The sequence below is a fragment of the Coccinella septempunctata genome, chromosome 3 (genome assembly GCF_907165205.1).
Source record: "Coccinella septempunctata chromosome 3, icCocSept1.1, whole genome shotgun sequence".
In the NCBI taxonomy this organism is placed as follows: domain Eukaryota; kingdom Metazoa; phylum Arthropoda; class Insecta; order Coleoptera; family Coccinellidae; genus Coccinella; species Coccinella septempunctata.
In genome coordinates, this window is record NC_058191.1 from 5,326,180 (window position 1) to 5,353,387 (window position 27,208).

A 27,208-nucleotide genomic window follows, 5' to 3' on the forward strand; every position below is an offset into this window, starting at 1 on the left:
GAGTAATTCGAACAGACTGACGTGAGACTCAACAAGGGCAATTGATTTATTGCGTGCTAAAACCTGGAATTCAGAACCTCCCAACGTTTTTCTTTATTATCGATGTCAAGAAACGGCAGGCGCTGATAATGAAGTGTCAGGTAGAAAGCGCTAATGGACTGTCCACAATTTACTTCGGGAAAAATGAGCCATCATCTAATCCATCGCCATTTTTCTCTTCAGAGATCCGTGTAAATACCTGGTAACGGGAAAAAAATTTAAAGATCTCCAGGAACTGAACTTAATTCGTGAGCTCCCCATTTCTCAGTTTGCATTATCGGAAACATTTCGAAGTTGAAATTTATTTTTTGTCGACCTAAACAAAAAATTACATTTTACGTACTAATTTCAGAACGAAAGTTCGACTATTTTTTGATTCACTTTTCGTCCTGATTTACTTTTGGTCCGGCTGTTGGTCACTAAGCAATATATTAGATCCCAGGGTGATTGAATCAATTTTGTGAATACAGAATTTGATGAAAACATAATTGCCTGTGACAACAACTGTTATTTGATGTCAAATCAATTATTCAAGAAATCGACTAGATTTCTTGAATTAGGCAACTATTAGGTTGAAAAAAAAATAGTGAGTATTGCAGAATTATAAAATCAATTCATCAGTGAATTGCCTTATGCCTTACCTTCACATTTCCATTGATTTTTAATTTCGTAACGCCCAATATTATTGTTTTTTCAATTCGATTGTTACTATCTCTCTATATTTTATTGAATCGTCCAGAATTAGTCAAATTTTGTGTAATTTTATTATTTTGACTTTTATATTCTATAGTTCTTGTTCTGCTATTGTGCTTTTAACTTCACTTATGTGATATTTCTCTTGAAGATGAACATGTTGAGGTATTATAAATCACCAAAGTTTTTGTCTGGAATTATTTAATTATTATTCACCTCCACTATAGTAGGAGTACTTACATATTGTAAATTCTTTTAGAAGTCACGCTCACTTTACGGGTTCTAAAAAACAACTATATATAATGTCAAGCTATATGTAGATATTCTTCGCATGACTTTTTAAACTTCTGAGCTTTATTATTAGGATGAATAATAATGAATAACGAAATCTAATGATATTTCATTTGATTCCTGAAAATTGTTCAGCACTAATTCAAAGTATAAATTTATACTGTGAAAGATATTGATCAGAATTTTGCAGCAGAAACTTTTTCTCTAAAAATGAATAGAAAACAAAGAAATTTTTTTAATTTTGCACATATCTCCCTCACGAAAACGATTATTGAAGAGAAATAATATGGAGTTGATATTTTCAACCCCCAATTATAAAGTTCAAGTGTTAAAAAAATTATGCCGGGAACATCTACATAGTGCTTTATATCATGTGGGGTACTCAAAAAAAAAAGAATAATAATATTAATATGACACCAACACGTATCAGAAAGCCACCAAAAAAAACGTGAAATCGAGGTGATATTATTGTTATTATTTTATGACAAATCATTTTCCTCCTATAAAAAAAGAATTGAGGCACCATTTGAAAAAAATTTCCATCCTACTCGTCGATGAATTTGATCTGAATTATTCACAAAAATTGGTCCAAATTTTTCACAAAAACTTGTTCAAATCGACGCAATAAGTCGACCTCACTTGTCGTAAAAATGGGGTGAAATTCGCTAGCAATAATAGCGCTTAGAGCATGAGCCATTTCACAAGGGCTCTCAAATTTTCTACACCAACGATGAGTTTTAACTTTGTCAAAACTCTTTAAACTTTGTTTAAACTCACTGTTTAAATCCTATACCTAATAGATTAGATTATATAATATTATGTGAAAACAGTTCGCTGGTTCCGAACACGCTCAGATCATAAATCTAAATTGCAATCTGAATTATAGTGCAAATCAAAATTACTTCTATGAGAAAATGAATCACCATGCAGTTTTCGTTGTTGTAAGTGAAAAAATTTCAATACGTCGTATGTTAGTGACAAAGCAAATCAACATTCCTAAAAATTATGCATAGTTGAGAAGGATTTGGATGTTTTCCATTGGTGCATCTTTCCATATAATCGAAATGCTGTTGAAAAATTCTCAGTCAGATCATAATTGGTAGTTTTTGAGTTCTGGAAAAACTGCCATTAATTTCTCATTAATATAAAAAATAAACTGGTTCCGGATAATTGTTTCATAAACAATGTGCGAACGTTCGAATAATAAGCATTAATTTTAAACACATCGTCTGTTACAATTCCAGGCTTGTCCATTAGGTAACCTTGTGAGGTCGTTTGTGTGTTGGGCTCTTGACATGTACGTAATATATGAAAACTTGTGATGTGTACATTGGTGGGATAGATCAGTTTTGATGAAAAAAAGGTCTTTTGGTCTTTTTCTTTTCCATTAACGATTGTTTTCAATAGACAATCAGAATAACAATTTATATTCTTACCTGATTAAAAAAATCCAATAATTTTAACGCTTAAATGAAAACATACTCTGTTGTGCAACAATCAAAAATAAAACATCCTAGTCAGAAAAAAGAATAGCTTATTAGTTGATAACATTTATAACGAACTCTAAACTTATCTCAGACTTTCCTTTTAATACTTATCCTTGAACAAATAAAGACTGCAACCAAAAATACAATATGTATGTATATGGAATGGACACAGCTCAAAAATTTTATTTATTTTGGCCGTCTTAAAGTAACGCCATTGAACTTTTGAATATTTCGAGTCCAGTCATCGAAATCAATCTTCTGATACTATCTATGAAGATTTGTTATGGTTCAACGTATTACGCAATTTTTCACTAATCACTCAAGGACCGAAATTTTTCTTGGAAAAATGTTAAATAGAAAAAATTGAAGTATATTGAAAATCAAAATGGTTTCTTCATGAACTATCGACGATATGTCACATTTACGTCAAGTATAAATTGGCAAACAACTGAATTTTTGAATGTTCAACCTCAAAAAGCAGCAAAATGAGGAAAAATTTGGGTAAAACTCATAGAATCCTCAAAACGAGCCCTGCTGAAGATTAGTGGGCGAACAAAAAAGAACCACTGGAATACCTGTAATCTTCTTAGAGGAATTCCCGTTTAATTACCTGAGGTAAACCTGAAATCTTTATTCGAGCAATCTTCATACTTCCATAAATTCAAGCGCTGGAAACTAGAAAATGATGAGATCTAGATTAAGTGCAGAACAATTCGGAGAAAATGACTTTTTTATATTACCGCAATAACCGATGGCTAGTTACTTCCTTGAAGTATCTGGAACGTTCAATCACGACAAAAGCGATCCATCAGTGCTACTGAAACTTGGAAGTACTCAAGCGTAAAAGAAATCGATTTTATTATTTCATTTCATTCCACGAAGTGTGAAATAGCAGCAGGCGTAACTTCCGGCTGAAGTAAATTGATTTCCTTTTTTCTCTCCTGCTTATCAAAGCTTTATGCATGGAATGCTTTTCAACTAACTAGTTAACACGAACGTTATTTAATAAGGGGTTTCTAACTTTTCTTTTTTCACTTCGATGGAATCTGCAAGTCTTACGTTAAGTGGATAGAATTTTAATGAATACTGTGACTGGAATCACAGATTGTGATTGTACGGAATATAAAATGCACTTTGCTATTTGAAATATAAGTTGATTAGTAAATCTTATACCTACCGACAAAATGGGCAGCGTCTGATTTTTTCCAAGAGGTTTCCTTGCAGATCTATAACATAAAGTTGTGTTTTTTCTTATGGGAACAATAGTTTCAAACGCGAGTCATATTTTTTCCCGTTTCAGAAATACAGGGTGTGGCGTAATGAATGGATAATATGGAGCCTGCAGGTAGAGGACTCTATGGCGGTTCAGAAAAATATATTTTACGTTTAGTAAAAGTGCCTTGGTTTTCGAGATATTCGAGATTTTCGAAAATTCAAGAAAATCACACCCTTAGCCACTCCTTTTGCAGGCAAGACTCCAAATGAAGGGATGTTTTCAAACTGTTTTTTGGATAGTATTCCTGGATAGATGCGCTATCGAATGTAAATTATTATTTTTGAGGCGCATGAATAGTTTTTCATAAATAAAAGAATTAACTCAAATTTTTCGTTTTGCTTATTTTTTTTCCTAAGTTCAACCCAGCGTGGTGTGAAAAATAATATGGTTACTTGAGTGCCAAAGCGAGAGAAAACATGTCTGTTTCACTGAGATTCTGAAATGGTATAACTCACTCTATTTTCAGCATTAAATACAAAATAAATTTCTATTACAATGAGTCAAGGCAGAGTTTGACGTAAGCCTTTTTCTGTAATTTTTAGCAACCGAAATGAGACTTGCAAGCAGAATAAAGCAATTATTCATAAGAAGTTGTAGAGCATCTAGTACAGCTCCTGATGCACACTTTGAACACTTTTTGTAAAACTCGATTCAATTAAACAATATTTTAAAATTGTTTTTTTCCCTCGTATTCTTTCATTATTAAGCCCTATAGTTATAAAGTTAATAGTTGTTAAGCGAATTTCAAGTAACGAAGTGAATTTTAGCACTTTTGTAATTAAGAAAAAAAGCTGAAAATTAGTCAATTTTTATTACATTGAATCAAGACCGTTGTTACAAAAATGCTGAAATTTAATGCATAACTTGAAAATATTGATTTCACAACGTTGGGGTTCAATAATAAAAGAAAACGAGAAAAAAATAACAATTTTAAAATATCGTTTCATTGAATAAAGTTTCACAAATCACGAATGATGCTTAAATTGACCACCATGAGTTCTGATACATACTCTATAGTCTACACTTTCTAATAAATCATAGCTTTATTGCATAGATATCAACAATTTCAAAATGAGTATCGTTTCATTGAATTAAATATCACAAAAGAATCTCTAAGAGGCCATTATGAGCTTCAGTAAATGCTCTATACCTTCTTATAGACGATTGCTTCATTCTGCTTGCATTTCTCATTTTAGATGCTAAAAATTTTAGAAACACTGTTTACATTAAACTAGGCCTCAACTGATTGCAATAGGAATTTATTTTGTATCAAATGCTGAGAATAAGGTCTATGTCTCCAGCCCCCCCAAATTTGAATATTTCACTTTTTTTGACGCTAAAGTTTTGTACTAGTTTTGTACCGAAATGTACCGTTGAAAAAAAGTTTTGTACCCCTAATTAAAGTGACGAAAATACGGTTTTCAGTTTGGGGGGGCCGTAGACATGCTCACCCCCCACTTTTGAAATAGCAATTTTTTTGTATTTCAAAGTTTTGTACTAGTTTTGTACCGAAATGTACCGTCAAGAAAAAGTTTTGTACCCCAAGATTAAGGGGTCTTAGGAGGGTTTGAAATTGGGGGGGCTGGAGACATGTTTTCGAAATAATGAGATTTCTGTTTTCGAAACAAGCTAAAACATGAGTACTAGTTTTGTACCGAAATGTACCGTTGAGAAAAAGTTTTGTACCCTAATTAAAATGAAGAAAATACAGTTTTCTGTTTGGGGGTACTGTAGACATGCTCAACCCTCACTTTTGAAAATGCAATTTTTATTTATTTCAAACTTTTGTACTAGTTTTGTACCGAAATGTACTCTGTCAAGAAAAAGTTTTGTACCCTAAGATTGAGGAGTCTTAGGAGGGTTTGAAATTGGGGGGCCAATGACATGTTTTCGAAATATTGAGATTTCGGTTTTCGAAACAAGGTGAAACATGAGTAATAGTTTTGTACCGAAATGTACTGTTGAGAAAAAGTTTTGTACCCTAATTTAAATGAAGAAAATACAGTTTTCTGTTTGGGGAACTGTAGACATGCTCAACCCTCACTTTTGAAAATGCAATATTTTTTTAATTTCAAAGTTTTGTACTAGTTTTGTACCGAAATCTACTGTCAAGAAAAAATTTTGTACCCTAAGATTGAGGAGTCTTCTTAGGAGTGTTTGAAATTAGGAGGGCCAAAGACATGTTTTCGAAATATTGAGATTTCGGTTTCCGAAACCAGGTGAAACATGTGCACTAGTTTCATACCGAAATTTACCATTGCAAGAAAAGTGACGTTTTTGTGACGGTACATTTCGGTTCGAAACTAGTACACATGTTTTAGCTTGTTTCGAAAACTGAAATCTCATTATTACGAAAACATGTCCCCAGCCCCCCCAATTTCAAACCCTTCAAAGTCCCCTTAATCTTAAGGTACGAAACTTTTTCTTGACGGTACACTGCGGTACAAAACTAGTACAAAACTTTGAAATACAAAAAAGTTGCATTTTCAAAAGTGAGGGTTGAGCATGTCTACAGTAGCCCCAAACTGAAAACCGTATTTTTTCATTTTAATTAGGGTACAAAACTTTTTCTCAACGGTACATTTCGGTACAAAACTAGTACTCATGTTTTAGCTTGTTTCGAAAACAAAAATCTCATTATTTCGAAAACATGTCTCCAGCCCCCCCAATTTCAAACCCTCCTAAGACCCCTTAATCTTGGGGTACAAAATTTTTTCTTGACCGTACATTTCGGTACAAATCTAGTACAAAACTTTGAAATACAAAAAAATTGCAATTTCAAAAGTGGGGGGTGAACATGTCTACGGCCCCCCCAAATGAAAACCGTATTTTCGTCACTTTAATTAGGGGTACAAAACTTTTTTTCAACGGTACATTTCGGTACAAAACTAGTACAAAATTTTAGCGTCAAAAAAAGTGAAATATTCAAATTTGGGGGGGCTGGAGACATGGACGTCTGAGAATACAGAGAGTTATACCATTTCGGCATCTCAATGAAACTGGCATGTTTTTTCTTGCATTGGCTCTTAGGTAACCATATTATTTTTTACACCGCGCTAGTTTGAACTTATGAAAAAAAATTAGCAAAACGGAAAAGTTGAGTTAGATCTTTTTTTCATGAAGAACTATTCATGCCCCTCAAAAATAATGAATTACATTCGATAGATCATCTATCCAGGAATACTATCCAAAAAACAGTTTGAAAAAATTCCTTCATTTGGAGTCTTGCCTGCAAAAAGAGTGGCGAAGGGTGTAATTCTCTTGAATTTTCGAAAATCTCCAATATCTCGAAAACTAAGGCACTTTTACTAAACGTAAAATATATTTTTCTGAACCGCCATAGAGTCCTCTACCCCCTGGCTCAATATTATCCATTCATTACGCCACACCCTGTATATAATACATCCCCCCATATTTCTGGATGCGTAAAGACATATTATTTGTGATCCAGCCTACTCAATGCTTGATAATTCAAATTTCACATACAAACTATATTTTTCATGATATCTGAATGAATCTGAGGGCAATGTTTTATGTATTATTTATTTTTTAAAAGGAAAAAAACATGATTCTCTCTAAGTCATTTTGAACTATTGTTTTCATAAGATAAAACAAATCATTATTTGAAGCTCAGCAAGTAGAACGCCACTTGTCCTAGCACAAACAGAAAAGGAGATAACGACCAATTTTGAAATAGCCAAAGTTTCTATTTCGATCTATAACTCCCAATCAAAAGAGGAATGCAGTTGATGGCGTTATCAGTTTCTCGAAAAAATGTGCAATTCATTTTCCTCCATTGGATTAAAAATAGTAGTTTACGTATCATTAAAAGATATCAGAAAGCAGTTCAAAGATTTCTTAATTCGTTCTCGAGTTACTGGGCGTTTCTGAAAAATGACTCTTTCAAATACACATATTTTGACATATCCTTGGTTAATGTTCGAGTTCTAGACATTCGAAAACGTTTTTTTCAGTGATTTTTATGTTTCATTTATTCATAAATTTATTTGATTTTGTGTCCATACTGAAGTTGTGATAAGCCCATCTTCTTCAATAAAAATAATATGATATAAGGAGACATTATTTGAAAATTTTAATTCAATGAAGAATACACATAGAGGGAACAGAAACTTCGAGAGAAAGGCAAGTCTCATAGTTCTCGAGATGCTCTCAGTGAGCATCTTATTTGGGACACCCTGTACACTATTTAGTGCAGTATAATGTGAACAAATAGCTAGCACGTGAAAATAGTTGCTTGCGCCATTCTGCAAGTTCATTGTATGTGGATTTTCATAAAACCAATGAAAAGGTAGATTAATATTGAAAATCCATAGATTCATTTATGGTTAAGAAGAACATATTGTTCTTCCTGTAATTCGAAGAGGAGGTAAAAGAGTGAAGTCACCCTTGTGAAAAAATATGGATTGATTGCATTATATATTTGATTCCTACTGTAAATTTATTAACCTACTGACACTGATCTGTAGAAAAAATAGTGTCTTCGACGCCTGTGTCCTTGTCAACTTCGAATTCAATCAGAACACGTATTCTTACAGAGTATTTCAATGTAGGTTGCTGACCACCTCATTCATTGTTTACCACCAAAGATTGGAATGGAGAATGTGTGTTTGTTGACACAACAGTATCGAGTTCATTGACTGGCCATTCCTCAAGACCTACACAGAAACAAAATCCGTGGTTTATTCTGTTTTTCCGTGCTATACAGGGTGATTCACCGCGATGGCGTATTAGACGTTAGGCACTCCATGGCCAACCGACTGCTTTTATAAATGTATATGGAGTATATACACTTGTATAATATACTATATACTACATAATTAATCTATTGTCAACATAATTCTTGTAATTTTCTTACGATTTCTCTTTCTACCTATACTGCAGGTTCCCTTATTACTTCAACTTTCTGCATTAGTACCCCATTTTTTGCAGTAGGAGCAATAACCGGGTAAATTGATGTTAGAGCAGGTATCATCTTCTCCTTTTTCGGGAAATCGTTTTAAATAATTTGGCTGGTTGTTCCCATGCTTCTTGAGGTAATAATGAACGAATCAACTGATTTCCATGTTTGCATTATATTGAAATTTCGATATGTGTCTCAGAATAATGTTTACGACATGAGTCTGTCGTAAGGATGTTCCTTATAAATATCCATTACGTTTCATGTTATTAGTTAAGCCATGTTAAGTGCATAAAATTAACCTTGACTATAAAAAGAATGCATCAGAGTTCGTGCTCATCCATTGTGACTGAAACTAATGATTGTTGAAATCGTTACGCTTGGATCAATCATTACTCAGTCCCAGTTTCAATGACGTTTTATTTATTTTCATAAAATCGATTGATGGGGAAAACAATGACATTCCTTTATAAATTTCTTCTAGTTGGTCACCCCTATGAACGATCTTCGAAATGGAAGCCTAAAAGTCATTCAGTACAGCAAGTATTTGACAAACAAGTGTAATAACCTTCATTAGAGCAGGAGAGGAAAGTTAGAAAATTATACGATTATACGGGATACCAGGACAATTCTGGTTCACAATGCACAAGAATCGACAAATTCAACACATGTTTTAAATTTCAAATAAATTGCTCGTAAAATGTAATTTGTGTTCCGTATTCAAAACTATAAATAAGCTAATAAACTATAATAAGCTGGGAAAAAAAAAAACTTCGACATTGGAAGCTTTATACGATTTTACTGAAAGATTTTTAAATCAAAGAATATAAAAAAGAAATCTCTGAAGATCTAAAATCCTCATCATTGTAACAAGCCACAATTAAATACATGTACCAGAGAACATGAAGAAAACTTCAAGATCATTTAGATTAGGACTTTTGAATTATATGAAATTTTTTTTTTCCAGAAAATGGATGAGCAGACGGCTTTCGTCTTAGCACTACAGATTCTAGCACTTTTTTCAATTGCTGGAGCCCTTTTGCTGTATCTCATATGCAAAATACAGAAGACGGACTCAGTCACCTTGGAAAATATTCCTGGAGCCAGCAAACCTATTCTAGTCACATGTGCAGATAATGCTATAGGATTACAAGTAAGTATTTATAGTTAATATTATATACATGGTGGTCCAACGAAAACTTTACACCTCGATTTTCCGGTTTTAAAAGAAAAATGTGGAAAATCGCTCAGACCCATCAATTTCTGAAAGAAGAAAAGATGCGGAAAGCTATCCAAAGGTGTTTTGTTTTTGCAGGACAATGCCCCTGCACACAAATCTCATGTTTCCATGCAAAAAATTCGTGATTTAGGGTTTGAATTACTAGAACAGAACACCTCCCTTATTCACCCAAATTTGGCTCCATCCGAATATCATCTCTTTCCTCAACTGGAAAAAACTTAAAAAGGTCGTAAATTTTCTTTCAACGAGTAGGTAATGAAAGCTGTGGAGGTCTGGTTGGCAGAGCAAAAAGAATAATTTTTTTGAAAGGTCTAGAGACGTTGCAGGTTCGCTGTAATAAATGTATCCAATTGAGAGGAGAATATGTTGAGTAATAAAATATTTTGACATTGAAATTTTGTTTGGTTCTATAGTAGGCTAATATATCTTCGTATATAGTGTATAGTGTTTTAGGTATCGGTATTTCATGAAATTCATTATATTAGATTATAGGTTTTTAAAGGCAACTGGGCCAAAGAAGTGGTCTAAAGGATACTAGTTATACTATGTTTTGAATGTTGGAAGTCCGTTCCAGCAAAACCGCTTCGTGAAATCTTTTATCGAACAAAAATAGCCTAAAATATGACGAAAACTGTGAATATTGTGATTATTGATCATTCTTTCAGATCGCTCAGCTTTTTAAAATGAAACAGTTCCAAATCTTTGGTAATGAATTATTCAGACCCTATGTCACATTTACCCACTGTACCCCACTGGCAGTTTCAGGTAAGGGTTAATCGGGTAATTGCACCCCTAAGAATTTTCTGTTAGCTCATATTTATGGCGTTTTTTTGTATTAGTAAATTGATAAACTATTTGAATTTTTTTTGGAATTACCCCGTTAAGCCAATAAGCTGGAAACGCCCCTGACTCTACCTTGTTTCGAATACTCATACCTCAATGATTTGATTGGAAAAAAAATCTATATTATCCGTCAATCCAGCGGTGGATGAGTGATTCAAAAAATGCACTTCAGCTGTAATTTATTAACTGATGACCTAAGTAACATTTCATGTTTCCCTTATCGTGATCGAACAATTTTGCCACCATTTGGAGCGTTCTCCATATCAGCACTGAAAAAACCTTGTCAGAACAAATGGAAATTGGAAAACCGAAATATTTTCATTCGAGGGAACTCGTAATTTCTGCTACCTTAGTTAAAATATTTCAAGGAAAGGCTCGAGATAAAGACTTGAAATTTTATAGTTTAGCTTTGTTTTGAGAGATTAAATCTTGAAAAAAATTTCAGGTTCGTTCGACTTCCGGTTTCACCGAAAATTATACAAACTTTCGTTTTTTGAATATAACATCCAGTTTTATTTATTCATAATCTAATTACACATTGAATTCTGCATTGCTTTAATGTATTATTTGCATATTTTACTCAGAAAATTCGTCCGAAATTTGAAAAAGTCTCCTCAAATTGGGCTTCAATTCCACTGCTAATGACTGTGGGATTTAATCATGAAAATTTCTTATTTTCTAGCTTGTATCATAAAACATATCAATGCTTCTCCTCTGTAAGTGAAACATGCAATTTAACATACAGGTTAATTCGATTTCAATGTCAAATTCAGCCATGACAAAAACCTCAAAACTCATTTTTTTAAATAAGAACTCATTTTTTATTGGTAAGGTGGAATCGACGTAAAAAAAGTGTATAAGTGTAATACATACTATTCTGCTACTTTCTGCAGGAGGAATAAGGGAGGAAAATAAAAACAATTCAATAATGATAAGTTTTTAACTACAAATTCGACATATTCACCGTTTCCTTCGAACCATTTCAAAATACTCTGATGGATTTGGTTGCTCTACGATATTCGGCAGGATAAAAACTATCGAAAGCCGTCATTTGGGGTAAATGTGGATATTTTGTGTTGACTTCTTCTAGTACTCTGCCGTTTTTACCTTACATCACAAATAATAGGTACATGACGAAAAATGAGATCACTGGAAAGATAAAGTGAATAAACAGAGTGACGCCTCTGTGATTACTGTATTGAGAATTTTTTGAGATCGAAAATATTACCTACCTATACGTTTTGACATATACACTCCTGGACAAAAAAAAACCGGACGAACGAAATATTCACCGAACTCATTTCAAAATAACTTTTCAAAGTGTGCATCGATTTTGATCATTTTGTTGTCTATTTGAAGCCTATTTCATCTAGTGTATCACCTGATGTTGAGTCTGCAGGAATTTCAATTGAATATGATGATATACAGGGTAGGTTGAAATTTCCTCTAAATTTGTGAACACCCTGTGGTGGTAATTAGTGACGAAATGATGGGCTTTTGAATGAGTCTTTGAAGACTGATTATCTCTTAACATTCTCTAGGTCACTTCACGTCGATACCTCTTGTCTGATAGGAAATACGATTTTTCAAACGAAACTACGCAATTTATATAACATTAACGATAACACATTCAGATACAATTATGGAAAATAAGCACATTCTTATATTATAATATAATATTGAGTATTGCCTCCACGTGCCCTTATCACTGTTTCCATGCGGTAGGATAAGCTTCCAATACAATGGGGAATTCTCCTCGATTTGGGTTATCACTGCATATGCAAGTTTAAACTGAATATTATGAGTTTCATTCATAATTTTTTCAAATGCACTGCGGAAACTATTAGAAATCATTTTTCAAATATAGGGTTTTAAAATTTAAATCGCTTGGTTCCGAGTTCACGATTTGGCAACAGCGCCTACTGAACAATGAAACGAACAATGTCCGATCAGCTTGTTTATAAAATAACAGCTGTTGATTTTCAGGCGGGTACTTACTGGCGAGCTTCAACTGCAACCGGCCATAAAAATGCCATAAAATTTTACGAACCTTCCTCGTTCGTCGCAGACTTTATAGACAGCCATCTTTGTCTATCTCATCAAGATAATGTATTTGTTGTCCTTTATTATCAAGGCGATGTTGCCAACTTGTGCAATCGAATTGAAACGCTTTAAATATCAAATACCCATTTTCATTTTTAAGTGCTTAAAATAATTTTTTTGGGAAATGGTTGAAATGGTTGTTTCAAAATGTGACGTTTCAAATATATTTCATAAAAAATACATCATTTTCTTCAGAAGGAGTATTCCGTATTGGCAATTGACTGTTGTGTGACTTTTTCCCGTTCTTAGGGCTGAGAGCTGGAATGGTTTGCGGTTAACGGTTGCAAATAAGCCTCCCTAACATGTTCCACACGCTCAATGGGGTTTAAATCGGGGCTACGTGGAGGCCAGTCTGATCGATGGATGTTCATCTCATTGAGATGATCTGTTGCAATTGTCGCCACATGGGAAACTGCTTTTAACGTATAATGCACCTGACCTATGCAAAAAGTGGGTTTTCATTTGAAAAAAATGGATTTTGAAGTTTTTGTCTGGCTGACTTTGACATTTAAATAGAAACAACCTGTATATTCAATTGAATATTCAATTAAAGGAAGAGAGGCATTGGTATATCTCCTGAGAAAAGCTAGAAATTTATAAATTTTCTGGGCAAAATATGCAAATGATATATTGAAGCAATGTGAAAGTAAATGGAGTAATCTAATTATATTTATATTCAAAAAACGTTGGTATCATTTTCGTTGCAATCGGTCCAGCGAATTGGAATTTTTTTCCAAAAATTCATACCTCGCAACAAAACACAACTATAAATTTTTCAGGTGATCATCTCGACTATTTAAACCAGCGGTCTTCGACAATCACCCTGTGTACTTATGGTCCCTGAAATACTTAACAAAATAATACAAACCTTTTCAGATATCTATCCATTTGGCCAACAGAGGCTTCAGGGTCTTCAGTGGCCTTAAGGAGGGTGCTGGCACAGGCTCATCAGAAGATTCAGTTGCCGCCAGAGTGATAAGATCATGGCAAAAGAACAGAGAGAGTCAAAACGGCATAGTTCGTGGCTCCATTGTTGCGTTACCACTTGATGTAAATCGAGAAGATCTGATACATGAGGCAGCTGATATCATCCGGGCACATTTGCCGGCCGGAGAGGATGGTAAGGCTTCATCCAAACTCAACCTATAAAGAGTTTTTCTAATTAGGCTAGTAGCGTTACACTTCAACTTAAATCGACCAATTATTTTATTCCTGAAAAAAGGCTTCGGATATATCTCAATATTAATATCCTAGGTTTTCCCTCGGCGGAGTTGTGCATTAGGAGTAGGGCGCTAAAATGTGCCCCCTGTAGGGTGTTTTAGCGGTTATTCGATCATATCTCCTGCGAGACTGAAAACTTCGCTGTTCAGTGGTGAACGTTAGGTTGCCTAACACTAGTTTGTCAGGCGTTTCTTGTCCAGATCGCTGGCGACGCCTTGCGGGCAGAAAACAAACATTTCTATTCTAAATCACCAAAATGATAATTTCATTTCCGGACGCTCTGGAAGAAACAAGGTATACCTCTGATATATCGTCGCATTTATCGCACCATTTGTCATCTCTATTATTGTGAAATCATCTATATATACAGACCTACAATGGCTTATTAACACAGTGGACAAATGCAACCCAGGTTCTTGAAGGCAGACCTAACCTCTCTACATAAGGAGGGTGCAAGAGACTATAACTTATTTTTGTACCTGCACACTCCGTATTGAGAGGTAACGAGATGTACAGGGTGAGTCTTTGAGTCGTGCAAATATTTTAACAGTAGATTCTTGGGGTTAAAAGAAAAACTGTTTTTCCTCACCATTTTTTCCGAATTGGCTTGGTTTGAAATATACAGGTTGTTGAAAAACCATAAAAAAAGTTATTTTTAGTTCTCACAAAAAACGGTTTTATCGAATGAAATGAATTTTGGAATATAGATTTTCATTTATTTGATTAATCTTTTTCGAACACAAGATATCACCCGCGTCTTCTAGTTCTCTCATTATGACCATTAATTACCATAAAAATACCAAAAATTCAAAGAACCCAACTCTTGAAACTAAATTGTATGCTATCCAATGAATATTTGAACGCTTTGTAAAATAGAAGTATTCTTCATATTTTCTCGTATTATGCGCCATTTTCCAGTAATTCGATTACACAAATGTGTAGTGTCACAGATTTAGCTGGTTATTCTGAAGGTAAATTTGTTTCTCCAGGATAGGCACAGCTCATTATGAAAACTTAAAATGTCTACATCTTTTAATCAGGGCCGAATCGGAAAAAATGGTATGGGAAAAAGATGTTTCATTTGACGTCAAGAATCTCCTGCTAAAATATTTGTTCGAGTCAAAGACTCACCCGGTATTAGTACAAGTAAACCAAAGTGATATTGAGCAACTTTGAGTGGAGTGTCTTCTGTATCAGCGAGGTGACGGTTGTAACACTAGGGTTGAAGAGATATGGTTGGCATTTTGATCTTAAAAAATTTCCTCCTCGAAATGTTAGATATTTTTTTCGAAATAAGTAAGTTCACTTCGCCTGTTGTTCCCAACTGACTCGTTAGTCCACCATGGATTTTGAAACATAGAGTCATTTTAAGAAAAAATCTCATGAACATAGGACCGCAAACAATTATTTTTCCAGATACAGGGAGGTGAATTTAGGATATTATTATTTACGCTCAACAAGGTATTAAACAAAAAAGTTCAAGTTGATGTGTCAAGACTAACAATGAATTCATTCACCACAGCTTATCTACTAACTGAATTTTTATTACAAATTTGATTTTCTGAAGATTTAGAGAGAATCGTTCAAATTTTTTTCTCAAAATTGGTAGCAGATACGAGAAAACAACAACGCTTTTTTTACATTTTTCCTAAATTACTCACCAAAAAAAAGTTCTGGAATAAAGCAGGGGACTGTTCCAGAAAAAAATATCACCCTGTAGATTTGCTATCGAAATTGGCATATCACGTGGTGTAAACGCTTAATTGTAATACCTGTGCATAATTTCAGTTGACTATATTCTGAAGTGTATGTAGATAATATGAGAAAAAACTTTAACACCCTCTTTCTCGAAAAGTGAAAGTATGTGATCCTATGTTTATGGGACTTTTTTTCTTAAAGTTACTTCGCCTTTCGTTTTTTACCCTCAATGTAAACACACTGTGTAGGAAAATAGCCGATTGTCAGAAAAAAAAGTAGCATATTCAATATTATTCACATTCTCGAATCAACTCCTAATATAAGACTAAGATGTCTAAAACTCAGGTGTATTCACTGATTCGATTTTGTTTTTAATTTCGTGGGGATATGGGATCAGTTTCGTTTTTCCCACTGTAGGTAGCGCTGTTTAGAATTTGATAGATCTCTGTCAATGGATATTTGAAAATAATTTGAATACTCTACTACGACTTACGAATACGTTGTATTTATAAGCAATTATTGGTGTGTGAAAATGTATTAGTTTCGAGAAAGGGATGTGGAACATTCATTTATTCAACATGTCGTTCAGTTTTCTGTATGGACATTCAAGAACTACAACTAAGAAGTCAGTGTTGTTGGAATTTGAGGCAGAACCAAATCAGATGAACGAACATTCGGGACGGATATTGCTAAGTTTTATGGAAACTTCAGCAATATTTCAAATAAACTGTATTGGAAATACGTAATATGAATTGTGAGCATGTATTGAGAATCAGAGATACATAAATCTATTCGAGTCTGTTACTTCAAATATTCTTCCTGAGTAGATATAATGAAAATTCCCTTTCCGTCATCTGAATATATTGGATATTTGACCAATCAACTGTGTTTTATTAAAATCATATTGAATGACCCCCCTCACGAATTCAATTTGTCAAACGGAAATTATCTTGAAGAAGAATAGAAAATACCCCTTCGAACCCTTATTCGATAGTGTTGAAATATTGACATATTTGTTTTTACAAAGAAAATTAAACTGTAAATCACAAATATTCCTTAACAGCTGACAAAATGGGCCATTTCATATTTCGCACTCGTTGATCGATATTCGATATATCAACGCAAAACAAAATAAAACGAGAGATCATTGGACTTCCTTTGGTAGAACAAGGATAGAACGAAGCAAATGACATGGTGGCGCCGCCACGAAACTGATCCCATATCCCCGATTTTCTGAAATGTTGATGCTTGCAAAATGTGACAAGTGCACACACCAGTGTTTTAGACATCTTATATAAGACTATGCTGGCTGTCAAATTTCATTCTTTCAAACTGTTTATATTCCATTCGTCTGTGAATTCATGTGGAAAAGTCAATTTTTCAGGAAAGAAGTGAAGAGAATGAACGTTAGATACTTATTGAATTCGTCCTCTTAAATCAATTTTTTCATTTGAAGTATTTTGAAGCATCAAAAACTTCTGATGCAAAATATAGTGAGGGATGATTATTCCACCCTCTTAAGATGTCAAATCGATATTATTTCAGGTCTCTGGGCGGTGATCAACACAACGGGTCTCATCTACAGAGGTCGTTTAGATCAACAAGATATAAGCCACTGGGAAGCAATGTTCAAAACCAATTTAGTAGGGGTTCTGAGGACGTCAAGAGCTTTTCAAGGTCTACTGCGAAACACTTCCGGTAGAATCATCACAATTGGACCTGAAGAATGTACGGATGGCGGATTCGTGGCTTATGCAGCAACAAGATACGCTGTTCTGGGAGCCACCGATGCATTGAGGAAGGAGTTGGCACCAACGGGAATCAAGGTCATCTCCTTGGAGCCTAAAGGCTTCCATACGGAGGATCTTTATGTTATTCCGAAACCCAGAAAGTGAGTGAATATTGAAATTCTTCCAATATTTATTCGTTAATATTGACACCATTTCACATGGAAATTTGGAATAGTAAACTCTGATTCGATTTTTCAAATGAATATGAACTGAGGACAAAACAATTCATAATTCAAGTTCAACTTATTGATTCAAAATTCAAATTCGACTATAAAGGGGGGGCTTTAAATCGTACAAATATTTCGACAATAGATTCTTGAGGTCAAAAGAAAAACTTTTTCCCTATACCATTATTTTCGATTCAAACCTGATAAAAAGTTAGAGCCGTTTTAATAATGAGCTGTGCCTACCCTGGAATAAAAAATTACCATCAGAATAACTAGATGAATCTGTGTGACACTACACATCTGGGGATCTCTCAAGAAGAGTTGAATTCGGTCAAAGTACCCAATTTTCCGAATAATACAGATACTTTTCATTTGTAAACATTATTATTATTTTTCAAAACGTTCAAATATTCATTAGATATCGTCCAACTTAGTTTCAAGAGTTGGGTTCTTTGAATTTTTGGTATTTTTATGGTACGTAATTGTCATAATGAGTAGACGTGGGTGATATCTAATGTTCGAAAAAGATTCATCAGATAAAAGGATGACTATATTCCGAAATTCATTTCACTCGATAAAACCTTTTTTGAGATAGAATTGAAAATAACATTTTTTACGGATTTTCAACAGCCTGTATCTTTTGAACCTAGCCGATTCGTAAAAATGGTATCAAAAAAAAGTGTTTCTTTTGACCTCAAGAATCTACTGCTAAAATATTCGTACGAGTGACAGGGTGAGTTTTTGACTCATACAAATATGACAGTAGATTCCTGACGTCAAAAAAAGCACTTTTTTTGACATACCATTTTTTCCGATTGGGCCCTGATAAAAATATATAGCCATTTTAAATTTTTATTATGATTATGTCACATATGGAAAAACAAATTTACCTTCAGAATAATCAGTTGTATTCGGCCTAAGTACCCAGTTTTTCAAATTTCGCAAATACTTTTGAATTTTTCAACATCAATTTACTCGAAAACGGCGCATTATACAAGAAAATATGAAGAATACTTTTATTTTACAAAACGTTCAATTATTCTTTAGAAGTCCAACTTAGTTTCAAGAGTTGGGTTTCTTTGAACTTTTGGTATTTTTATGGTACGTAATGGTCAGAATGAGAAAACTGGAAGACGTAGGTGACATCTTGTGTTTGTAAAATATTCATCAAGTAAATGACAAACTATATTTATTTTCTTCGATAAAACCGTTTGTAAGATAGAAATAAAAATAACATTTTTGTATGGTTTTTCAAAAGCCTGTATCTTTCAAACCTCGACGATTCGGAAAAAATGGTAAAGGAAAAAAGTGTTTCTTTTGATCTCAAGAGTCTACTGTTGAAATATTTGTACCAGTCAAAGACTTACAATGCATATGTTAAGACTTTTCTGACGATGGATTTCCATCCAATATAAAAAATCGAAAATTATGATTCTTTGTGCTTTTACTTGAAGGTTCTTTTATTTTATTTTATGTTTCAGAAATAGTGAACAAACGGAGATATCGGTCGATATCAATGGATGCTTGGAATATTATCCGAAGGCATTACCGTCATATTCCCTTCAAATATTGGACGTATGCTTGACAACAAGAAATCCTAAGCCGAGTTACTCCTTGGCTTATAAATACCATTGGTTGAAAACATTGCAGTCAATCACTGTATAGATTATTGGGACAATTATAACGGATGAGGAGAAGACTGTCTCATTGAGATATCGAGTTTAATGAAGTGAAAAATCTCCACAAGATCCATTATTCGAGTAAACATTCCGACCTGCTCATATAGTGGTTGATTTTTTATTTTTCTTTCTTCTCATCGTAATAACTTTCATAAAAGGAGTTCATCTAGAATGGTTTTGTGAATTGGATATTATCGAGGATTTTTTTGTGTGTTGAAATATAACTCCATGAACTGAACACGTACCTGTATATATTATATATTGTACTATATTATATATTGTACTATCTTATTATTTGTAACTAACAAAATGTGCATATAGTTAATAAAATTTTTGAAGAAAAATGTTTTCATTCATTTGCAATTTTGGCTTCAATTTTCAGAATTATATTGATTTCTTTGACTGAAGTTTTTGAACGTGACAAGAGAAATTAATAAAAATTATGGTACCACTAAATTGTGTAAAACAAATCTCCGAGATGTAGAAGAGTTGATACTAAGAATATGCTCAGCATGGCGACAAATTCGAATTGAAGTTTTGCGAAACGAACGGGACTAATTCGAAATTTTATAGTGAAAAATTTTCCATTATATCCATGTTTCATGGCAACTATTGCTACACTGAGAAAAATCTTGAGGTTACAATGTGAAATTACCCATATATTAGCTGGACAGGTTACAGTTACACAGTTGGATTATTTTTTTCACAACTAATATCTGGATGTTTCTACAAGGGTGTTGCAAAATTTCATGGAAAATGTGAAACTATCTTGTATATTTCCAGTGAACATGAAATTTCCAGAAAATATGTGTAAATACACTGTGATATCACAAGGGTTGTAATATTCACCAGAAAAATCACAACTGCTATGCAATATTACAATAAATTTGTGAATTTCAACATAAAAAGGTAATTTCACAACATTATTGTTATGAAATATTTTTTTTAAATCACAATTATTTTGTGAATTATCACATAAAAATGTAATTTCACAACGTTATTGTGATTTGAGAATTTTTCTTGTGAATTTGCGAAGAAGAAAATGTTGTGTTGTAGAATTACAATGCAGAAGTCTCTTATGTTTAAAATTCCCTCACAAATCTGGTTATACAATGTGTTATTAAGGTGGTTGTGAAATTCCCACAAAAAAAATATAATTGTACAACATGATATCGCGGCAACAGTGATTTATTCCCGATATCAGTGTCATTCTACAAAGGTATATATAGCCCTCCGTTAATTCACAACAATCAAGAGAGTTATACAGGGTGTTTCACCATAAACTGGACAAACATATAAATAGCGGTGTGGATGAGATCAGGGGAAATCTTTTGCCTTCTGGTATATACCCCGTTTTCGAAGCATTAGCGAGATACAGGGCGTTTAAGGTAATTTTTCATCAATTTGGTGTGGTGAGTTGTGTGTGACCTTTCGAATAACAGATTCTGGTGACATATTAATTCTTGGTTCTGAATCCAAATATGTTGAAGAATTCTGAAAAAACAATTTCGAATTGGCGGAAAACCTGCAAAGTTCGAGATTTCATTTCATTCTTTGAATATTTAGATTTACATAAAATTGCCTTCAAGAATCGACACTTTCTATTCACATGTCTGCAGCGAAAAAAAAAACTTACGCGAAATTGTTGGAATTTATTATGGTCAGAATATTTCAACCAATATCAATTGGTTTCCATTAAACCCTTCCAAAGATGCCGCTTGAAATTTATCAAACAACTGATGATCTTACAAAGGCCAAAATTATGCTGTTCTTTTTCTGATCCACAGACTCTTATGTGAAGCTTTCCCACAATTACCAGAAGCTCATCTCTTGGCAGTTCCAGGAGTGTGCCAAATATGAAGAATGACTCATCGGACTTTTACCATCATTTTGATTTATAAAATTCAACCGTTCTGCTAGCATTCGCCAGAAAATAACAAGTGTTTCCCTGAAGACTTCAGGTGGATGTTATAGCCGAAACATTGGATTTTATACATCAAAATGATGGTAAAAACCCATGTAACATTCTATAAATATCTATTTTAAAAATGTTTTAAATACGAGAAAATAAGATGCGAATTCATAGTAATTTATAGTTTGAACGTAATATTACAATATGATTGCAAGTCATTTTTCACCTATGCGGTATGTGACATCGCTCGGCTGGATGCGAATTCACAGCTTCAATGGAATTTCATAACAATCATAACGCAATTGTAAAAACACCACTTTTAGCTGGATCTAGTTTCATTCCGTGGCCAATCAAAACCTTTCCAGCAACTGGCACCTGCTTCTTGTCCAATCCCATGTCCTATCGTAGATGCTCACCCCATTACCCAATTCATTCTTCATTCTGAAAAGATCCACTGAAGTGCGAAGTGTTATAGGTACATGGTTCAGTTTTTTTTTTGTTTCTTATGATTTCGTTCTTTCAAGTTCCAAGTATTTCTCTCTTCCAAGATACTCAAAGGTTTCAAGTGTGTGACGAAAGAAATATATTCTGGTGAGTAGATAGTTCATATATGTTGAAAGCCATTTGTGGTTTTCATTTGGCAGATACTCATGAAAAAAACATTGCATGCATACGACTTATTTCATTCTTCTGCATCGAAATATTGCTTATTGGATTCCTACTTATTTCAATTTATTTTCAGTAATAGACCACCGATACGTCTTCTTCATGGAAAAACGATATTTGTTTACAACCTATGCATTCAGGGAAACCCTCTATTTCATTTTCAATTTAGAATACTCTGCAAAAATGTTCCGAAGGATTCATTGCAAAATTCATCGGGATTCTGGAAGTAGGTCAAACACGTAAAAAAAAGTTTTTTAGAAAAAAAAATTATAAATTTATCTATTCTAGAAGATTGTGTCTTTTTTCTTAAAAAAAGACTATAGATAAGTACTTTGTTTTTGAATTTTAATCTCTTGTGATTTGAACCGCTATATAACAGCATACTTGTCTTATATCAATATTTTCAGAAGCTGATATTTTATAGTTGAATTATGTTGATTTTCTTATATTTTGAAAAAGAAATAGTAGGTAGTTATCATTTTGGATGATGTTTCATAGGGAAGAATGTATTTTATGTTGTGGTTGTTGTTTTTATTTAATGTAATGTTTCATATTGCTTTTTTATATTCAAGATTATAAAAATTTCATGTTCTTGTTGTTTTTTAACTGATATAATGTTTCATATCTTTTGTTGTTGTTTTCCTATATTTTATGTTGTGGTTGTTGTTTTTTTTTTCAATTGAATATTTCATTCTTTTCATATTGAAGTGTATATTTTAGGTTGTGATTGTGCTATATTTAGTTGAATTTCAGAAATTCAGTTCTGTAAAACTACTTTGATCATTAACAAAATAAAGGCAATTATCCAGTAATTTTCATGGTTATTTCACAAAGTTATTTTAAAAGGGTGTGAAGTATTTCTACAATGAATTCTGGAATTTTAACAAATACTTGAAATTCACAATTGAGTTTTGTGAATCTGCTTTGCTTATTCACAAGATTATGGTATTTTATGGTCTAATTGATACCAATTTCACGACGTATTTTCGCGACAGCAAGAGGTGATTCTACAATGAATCCTGTAATTTTCCGAATTCTTTTAATTTTACAATTTATTTCTGTAATAATACTTTGCGAATTCACAAAAAAATTGTAATTTTCCAATAGAATCCAAAAAATTCTATTGTGATTTCACAATGAGTATTCACAGGTTTAGTTTGTAGAAAAATCCTTCGAAAAAATTGCACGTGAAATCACAATCAACGTGTAATTCATATTTTCTGTGATTTTACAAGGTATTCCTTTCAGAATATTCCTTGTGAAATTCCAGTGATTATCGTTGGTCACAAGTAACCCAAGATTTTCACTGTAATTTTACTATTTCGTTCTCTTAGGGTATCCTAACTATTCTACTATTTTATTTTGTTATTTTTCGAGAGTACTTACCAAAAAAGGCGAGTGTAAGGAAGTTTTGAAAAGGAAATCGAATTACCTTAATATAAGATATAAGCTAACCCCCTTACCATTGGAGATTTTAGGGGTTGCTGTCATCATAGTCAAGTAGTTTGTACAAATTGAATGGAGCCAACCGTAGAAAATGTTCCCCTACAAACCAAAGTTTACCTCCTTTTGATTTTTGGTTTTGTATGAGCGCCCAGATTTCAAGGGTGGTATTTTTTCAAATTGACGCACTGTATGACGATATTACTACTCACCTGTTCTGAATTTCTCAAAGTTTCTTGTAGTAGAAACATCAATACGCTTATTATAAATATATCTTTTTGACTGTCTCCTTGAAACGTTCTTTATAAGTTCGACAAATTCAAAAGGTATGTACCTACATCCAATTATTTGTTTATGGATGAGTGAAAACATCCCAAAAAATTATCGAGGTTCATTGTATGTTCAATTTTATTTATTTTATTTTCCATAGTCGGGTTGAAGGAAATTTGAAGTGTGACATATTTTGAAGAACCTGATATCATTCGAAGAGATGCTGCATAAAACTTTGATCTAGGTACCTACTTTTACTACTGGGGATAACATTATATGGATTCTCATCTTAATTTTACTTATCAGTGTACTGAAAACAGGTTACTTTAATTTCCACAAAAATGAGTTTTGAAACAGCGATACGTGTTTCGCTATCACAATGGCATCTTCAGGCAAGCAGTTTACCTTTACCCATCTGAAGATGCTATTGTGGTCACCTCTTCGTCGAATGTTAGCACTATAACCATATTTAAATCAAAGATAACCTATTCGTTGTATTGGAATAATCGTCAGATCTAACAAGCCTCGATTTCTTTTTGTGGGGATATTTACAAAGTACTGTTTGTTCAGAGGCACCTACAATCAGAGAAGATATGATGAAACGAATCATGAATTTATGCAGGCGCGTACGTAACTAACGTCAGTATGTGCTTTTATCAACCGTCCAAGATTGAACATTGAACAAAGGATAGAACTGTACATGCAATCATTGGCAAACCTTAAACATTCATATAGATAAATAATGTGTTGCTTATTTATTTCGAGTTTGCATCTTTCAATCAAATATTCTTTGTTTTCTTATTTGACTCTCTATGAATACTCACTTATTCAAATATGCTCAGTAGTTTGTGTGTAGACGATTTTCATCATAACCATTCTGAGCATAGACCACAGAAATGGGTTAGCTTGAGCTTGTATATAGAGAATATAGACTCGTATTTTAGACGAATGTTTCCAAAAAAAAATATCCATCAGATGTTACCGATTCTTAACAGAAATTGGACATAATATATGATCAATGTAAGAAAGCGTCGAGATATAGAGATGCTAAAAAGATATACAAGAAGAAAGGAACATACTCATCAGCGAGGCTAGAACACATTTCAAAGAGTGTTTCCGAAATCTGATAACAACACCCTGCATATTCTCCACAATATATTTTCCATATTTTGGTTCGAATAATCTATCCTTAGCCTACGTCCCATTAGTTATGATTTAGCCTTTATGCTGTGAGTCAGAAGCAGAAAAGAATAATTCAATGCCAACTTCGATGTTCCAATGATTTATGAGCACCCCATATCATTAGTTTACAATTGTAATTATCGCTTTATTCCATAATTACTTAGTTAGCTGATAGCCCTTATCATTTCCGAAAGGAGAATTTTGATGATTGAAGTTGTCCTTGAAATATGGGTCGCTGAATCGGGGAAAGTGAAGCAATTTCGAAATGAAAAATAAGCGATGCAGTAAATAATTATATTGAAAGTAAAATTTTTCTTCTTTTCATTTGGATTCAAATAAGCTGCTCTAAAATATAAGAAATAAAAACACATAAATGTGCAATACTGGGTATAAGTCACGAATGAAATTAATATTTCTTCCATCAATACTCGAGAAAGATTCACTTCGCCTTGTGCCAATATCAAGTAAAATACGTAATAATTGGGTGGGGAGGAGCATATGAGACCCATATGGAAATCATTTTGGTTTTCCAGAAGTGGTTATTGTGTATAATTTAATTTACGAAAGGCCACATCTAATTCCGCATCGGATGATATGTACAAGATATCTAAAATCATAAACCCACATCAATGGTTCGCCTTAGAGATGCTTCTCAGCAGAACCGAAAGACGTATACAACAAACATGTTATATGTACCTAGCACCCCACCTACGTTCCATCACTGAGAACAAAAGAACTTCTATAGCCATAAAAAAGAAATAAAAAACGGGATATTCCAGAAAAAAAAAGATTCTTTAATATGCTTATAAACCAATATTGAGAACACAACAAAGTAAGCAGTGAATGCAGACAAAAATTTGAATCACTCGCCAAGTTTATAATAATATAAATGACCCAGAGAAAATTTTCCAATTAACATTATTGGGGATACTGTAAACTATTTCGGTTGAAATAATTGTCACGTAGGTACAGGCTCACGCCTCTGTGAAAGATGTTTATCCTGTAGATTTTCAGAATAAACTATATTATTATGACTTCACTGGCGTCAGCGTTGCGGCTTTCACACAGGAGACCAGAGGAACATCCACTTATCCGATATATCAAAAGGATTAAGATCTGTTGGAGCCCTTTCCGAGTATGCGGTTCATGGTTGTGGTCGGGTCCGGGATGCTTCTCGGTTTACTGATGTCGATCAGGTCCTGTCTCCTCCTGGTCTTTTCGGTGTCCGTAGGGTCCCTGATCTCCCCGCACTTCCTGTTCTTTGCGTGTTCTTGTGCATTTCCCAGGAACTTGCCTATCGTTCTCGCGTTCCCATTTTATTATATAGATCTCTCAAATACAGATTATTCATAACTATCGGGACATAGGCTATTCATTGCTGTATCCCGTTACCGGAAATAAATCGACAAAAAGAAGAAAAAAAAAATTCGAACAGACTTGTAACTTCTTAGTGCTAGTTGCGATTGTGTGCCCTCCTGTGACTAAAGAGACCCAACCGTGACCTGCAGATCCTTCCACACTCAGGGCATGGATAGTCTCCAACCAGATCTGGCCGCCGCTGTATCCTTCTCGATTCTCCATTATAACTGTGGACCAAAGACCTCCACTGTGACCTGTCTAACGCTAGTTGTTCCCAGTTATGATTAGCATTAACTGATTTTAGGGATTGATGTAGTGTATCCTTAAACCGCTTATACTGGCCTCCTGGTTTCCGGGCTCCCTCAGTGAGTTCGCCGTATAGAGCTATTTTGGGGAGTCTTGTGTCTTGCATCCTCAGAATGTGGCCGCTCCATCTGAGTCGGACCCTCGTTACTTGAGTCTCAATTGTTGTACAACTCGCGCGCTGCAAGACTTCTGCATTCGAAACTTTGTGGAACCATCTGATGTGCATTATCTGTCTTAGATGACGTTGCTGCGTCTGTTCAAGCTGTTTAATATGTCGCCTGTAGGGAATCCAGCTTTCGCTTCCGTAAAGAAGCGTTGGGAGGACCACTGCTCTGTAAACAGCTGTCTTGGTCTTCAGATTGAGGTCGTGATTTTGGAACACTCTGTCCTTCAGCTTCCAGAATGCCCGTGATGCCGAATTGATACGGTTGTGTATTTCTGTGTCTAGGTTAGCCCTAGTATTTATGAAGCTTCCCAAGTATTTGAACTGCTCGACCTGTTCTAGAGTTTCATTGTCCAGGCTGATATCTGTTTGAAGGCTTTCTGGCGGACTTACCAGGATTTTGGTCTTGTCAATATTGAGTCTAAGGCCTAAAGCTTCGTATATATGTTTATAGGTGTCCAT

The 27,208-nt window shown here is 33.9% G+C and overlaps 1 protein-coding gene across 2 annotated transcripts in view; it reads left to right on the forward strand.

Annotated features, from left to right (window-relative positions):
- LOC123310147 (D-beta-hydroxybutyrate dehydrogenase, mitochondrial-like) overlaps nt 1–19,547 on the forward strand; it is a 34,524-nt gene extending 14,977 nt beyond the window's left edge. For both annotated transcript variants that reach the window (XM_044893549.1, XM_044893550.1), the window contains exons 2-5: nt 9,672–9,857; nt 13,767–14,010; nt 17,355–17,700; nt 19,248–19,547. In XM_044893549.1, coding sequence (XP_044749484.1) covers nt 9,675–9,857; nt 13,767–14,010; nt 17,355–17,700; nt 19,248–19,431 — 957 coding nt within the window. In that variant the 5' untranslated portion in view covers nt 9,672–9,674 and the 3' untranslated portion in view covers nt 19,432–19,547. The remainder of the gene's footprint in view (nt 1–9,671; nt 9,858–13,766; nt 14,011–17,354; nt 17,701–19,247) is intronic.
- Nucleotides 19,548–27,208: the final 7,661 nt, after the last annotated feature.